The sequence below is a fragment of the Limulus polyphemus genome, unplaced genomic scaffold, assembly GCF_000517525.1.
Source record: "Limulus polyphemus unplaced genomic scaffold, Limulus_polyphemus-2.1.2 Scaffold4676, whole genome shotgun sequence".
In the NCBI taxonomy this organism is placed as follows: Eukaryota; Metazoa; Arthropoda; class Merostomata; order Xiphosura; family Limulidae; genus Limulus; species Limulus polyphemus.
The window spans coordinates 59,593-62,210 of record NW_013670286.1 but is presented as its reverse complement, the minus strand read 5'-3'; the positions used below and the strand labels follow the sequence as shown (position 1 = coordinate 62,210).

Sequence of the window (2,618 nt, the reverse complement as noted above, 5' to 3'; positions counted from 1 at the left end):
CATTATTTTTTCAACAAGTAAATAAATCATAAATGTTTTCCTATTTATGTTTCGATAACTACCCATTTTGAAATGTTATGATCATGCTTCTTGCTTGATTAATGAATGTATAAACTGTTTTATCTTGTCATTTCTTTCAGTTGGTTCAAACTCTTTTTTGGAAAACTCCTCCTGCAGTAGATGTGGATTGGAAGAGGAAGGTGGCAGCTGATATGCTGGACAGTCTCAGTGACACTCGTCTCGCACGTTCCATCTGTGCCCAATTTCGCGATCGACTAAAAGCTTCACATGAGCAGTTTCTGGTTTCTCTCCAACACCTAGAGTCTCTGCACTCGGGAAGACTTCAACATACAGAAGAACAAAGGCTGAAGGTTTCTTTTCTGTCATTTAAAGTTTATTCATTTATTAAAAAAAAGTTTCAAGTTTTGAAATTTCCTTGCATCAATTAAAGAAAGTATAGAGACTAAGAGAATGTTGGGTTTAGTAATTGTAAAATAAGACAAAAGGTTCTCTGGTATTTTCTTGCTTTAAGAGTGTTGGGATTTATTTTCTATAAAATAGGACATTTTCTGGTATTTTCTTTCCTGAAAGGATGGGTTAAGAATCAGTCTTCTTTTTTTTGTTTTGCTAGGTAAAGAAAATGCATGCTCCTAAACTTGCAAGATATGCATTAGAATCCACATCACTGAGAGATTTAATACTCTATGGTAAGTCTGGCTGGTTGGTTTTGTTTTTTAAAAAAAAGTGCTTTAAAAAACCATTTAGATCATTTTAAAATACTGTGTTTTAATACAGCAGTGTATTAGAAAAGCTGGAGATAAGAATCTTTTCCCTTTAGCAGCAGTTAAAATACTGTAAAAAAATAATGGCAAATTACAGCAGATAAGGATTTTATTCCCTCCCAACTAATAATGGAAGTACCTAAATAAAAAAAAAGAATTAAATGTTTTTTTTAGGAACATCTCAAGCAATTGGGAGATCAAGTGTTGTAAAAGAGATAAGTATGTGATTTAACATTTGTATTAGTAAATGAAGAAATGATTAAATAATTTGATATTTACCATCAGGTATGCCTCAAATAGGTAGAGAAATTGGTCGAGGGCAGTACGGAGTTGTCTACGCTTCTGAGTCCTGGCATGGATTCGCACCATGTGCATTGAAGTCTGTAGTTCCTCCTGATGAGAAACACTGGAATGACTTGGCCATGGAGTTCTTCTATACAAGGTATTAGGACAAATGTAGTTCAGTTAAAGTTACAAAAAATTGTTTGTTGCTACGGTTAATTCTCGTTTCTTGAAAATATCTGTGTAATTGTTCGTTGCTTACATACCTTATTATAAAGTATTCAAAATGATGAAGTGTTTTATACTCTTGTTTCAATAGTGGGTTTTTAGTTATGATGATATTCTTCCTTGTTAACATTATTTAATAAAAAAAAGTGGGAAATTTGAAATACTTTTACTATAAAACTGTAGGAATATACCAGAACATGATCGCATTGTTCAGATTCGGGGTTCTGTGATTGACTACTCTTATGGTGGTGGAAACACTCCAGCTGTCTTGCTCATCATGGAAAGGTTACAACGAGACCTATATTCTGCTATCAGGTCTGGGTTGGACATAACAACGAGACTCCAGGTAACATCACATCTCCTAACTGTTGAGGCTAAGCTAAACATAACAACATATTAACATATTTACTGCAGAACTATGTATAAGTCTAAATTCTTTAAGTTAATAGTATAGTCATTTTGTAAATCAAATATTGTAAAAATTTATCATTCCCACAACAGTTCTATTCCGTATGTGTATCACCTGTTCGACTGTGGTCTCGTCCATTCCAGTGGTCTCGTCCATTCCATGATACACATATGGAATAGAACTGAGTCGAACAGGCAGTTCTATTCCGTATGTGTATCATGGAATGGACGAGACCACAGTCGATCAGATATGATAAAATGTGTAAAAATTCATTAGTAATAGTTGGTAATTAACATTACTGAAATTTAATTATAACACTTTTGTATCTATGTATTTCTATTTAGAAAAACTGTAAAAGCATGTTTATTGTTTTGTCATATATGTAACAACCTTTGGTACTTTCATTTGTTTTTTCATGAAATAAGACATTTTACAAGGAAACTTTGAGAGTTATTTTAAGAATTTCATTTCTTTTTTTACAGAACTGTTTCACTTACAGACAGGATCTACATATAGATGGATAACAGTACTGGACATAACTTGTTAAATTAAGTGAGACTCTGAATTAATGTTATTTTCAGTACGATATACATGTATACCACATTTTACACTAGATGTTTAAAAGATAGTTTAAAAATTTAAGGAAGTTATCGAGCTAACAAGAACTTTACACGTACTGTAATTTTAATTTCCTTCTTTATATTCTTTCTTTAGATTGCATTGGATGTTGTACAAGGTATAAGATTTCTACATAGTCAAGGTCTTGTACATAGAGACATTAAATTGAAGAATGTATTGGTAAGTTTGTATCTAAGTTGATAGTTAGCCTATCTGTACATAGACTTCAAACTGAAGAATGTAGCTTGATAGTTAGCCTGTCTGTACATAGATATAAAACTGAAGAATCTTTAGTAATG

General features: G+C 32.2%; 1 protein-coding gene across 1 annotated transcript in view; it reads left to right on the top strand.

Annotated features, from left to right (window-relative positions):
- Window positions 1–2,618, top strand: part of LOC106471522 (dual serine/threonine and tyrosine protein kinase-like) — a 29,446-nt gene that overhangs the window by 21,614 nt on the left and 5,214 nt on the right. The window contains exons 9-13 of the mRNA XM_022400129.1: window positions 113–371; window positions 632–707; window positions 1,068–1,224; window positions 1,476–1,638; window positions 2,416–2,499. Of these exons, the coding sequence (XP_022255837.1) occupies window positions 113–371; window positions 632–707; window positions 1,068–1,224; window positions 1,476–1,638; window positions 2,416–2,499 (739 nt within the window). The remainder of the gene's footprint in view (window positions 1–112; window positions 372–631; window positions 708–1,067; window positions 1,225–1,475; window positions 1,639–2,415; window positions 2,500–2,618) is intronic.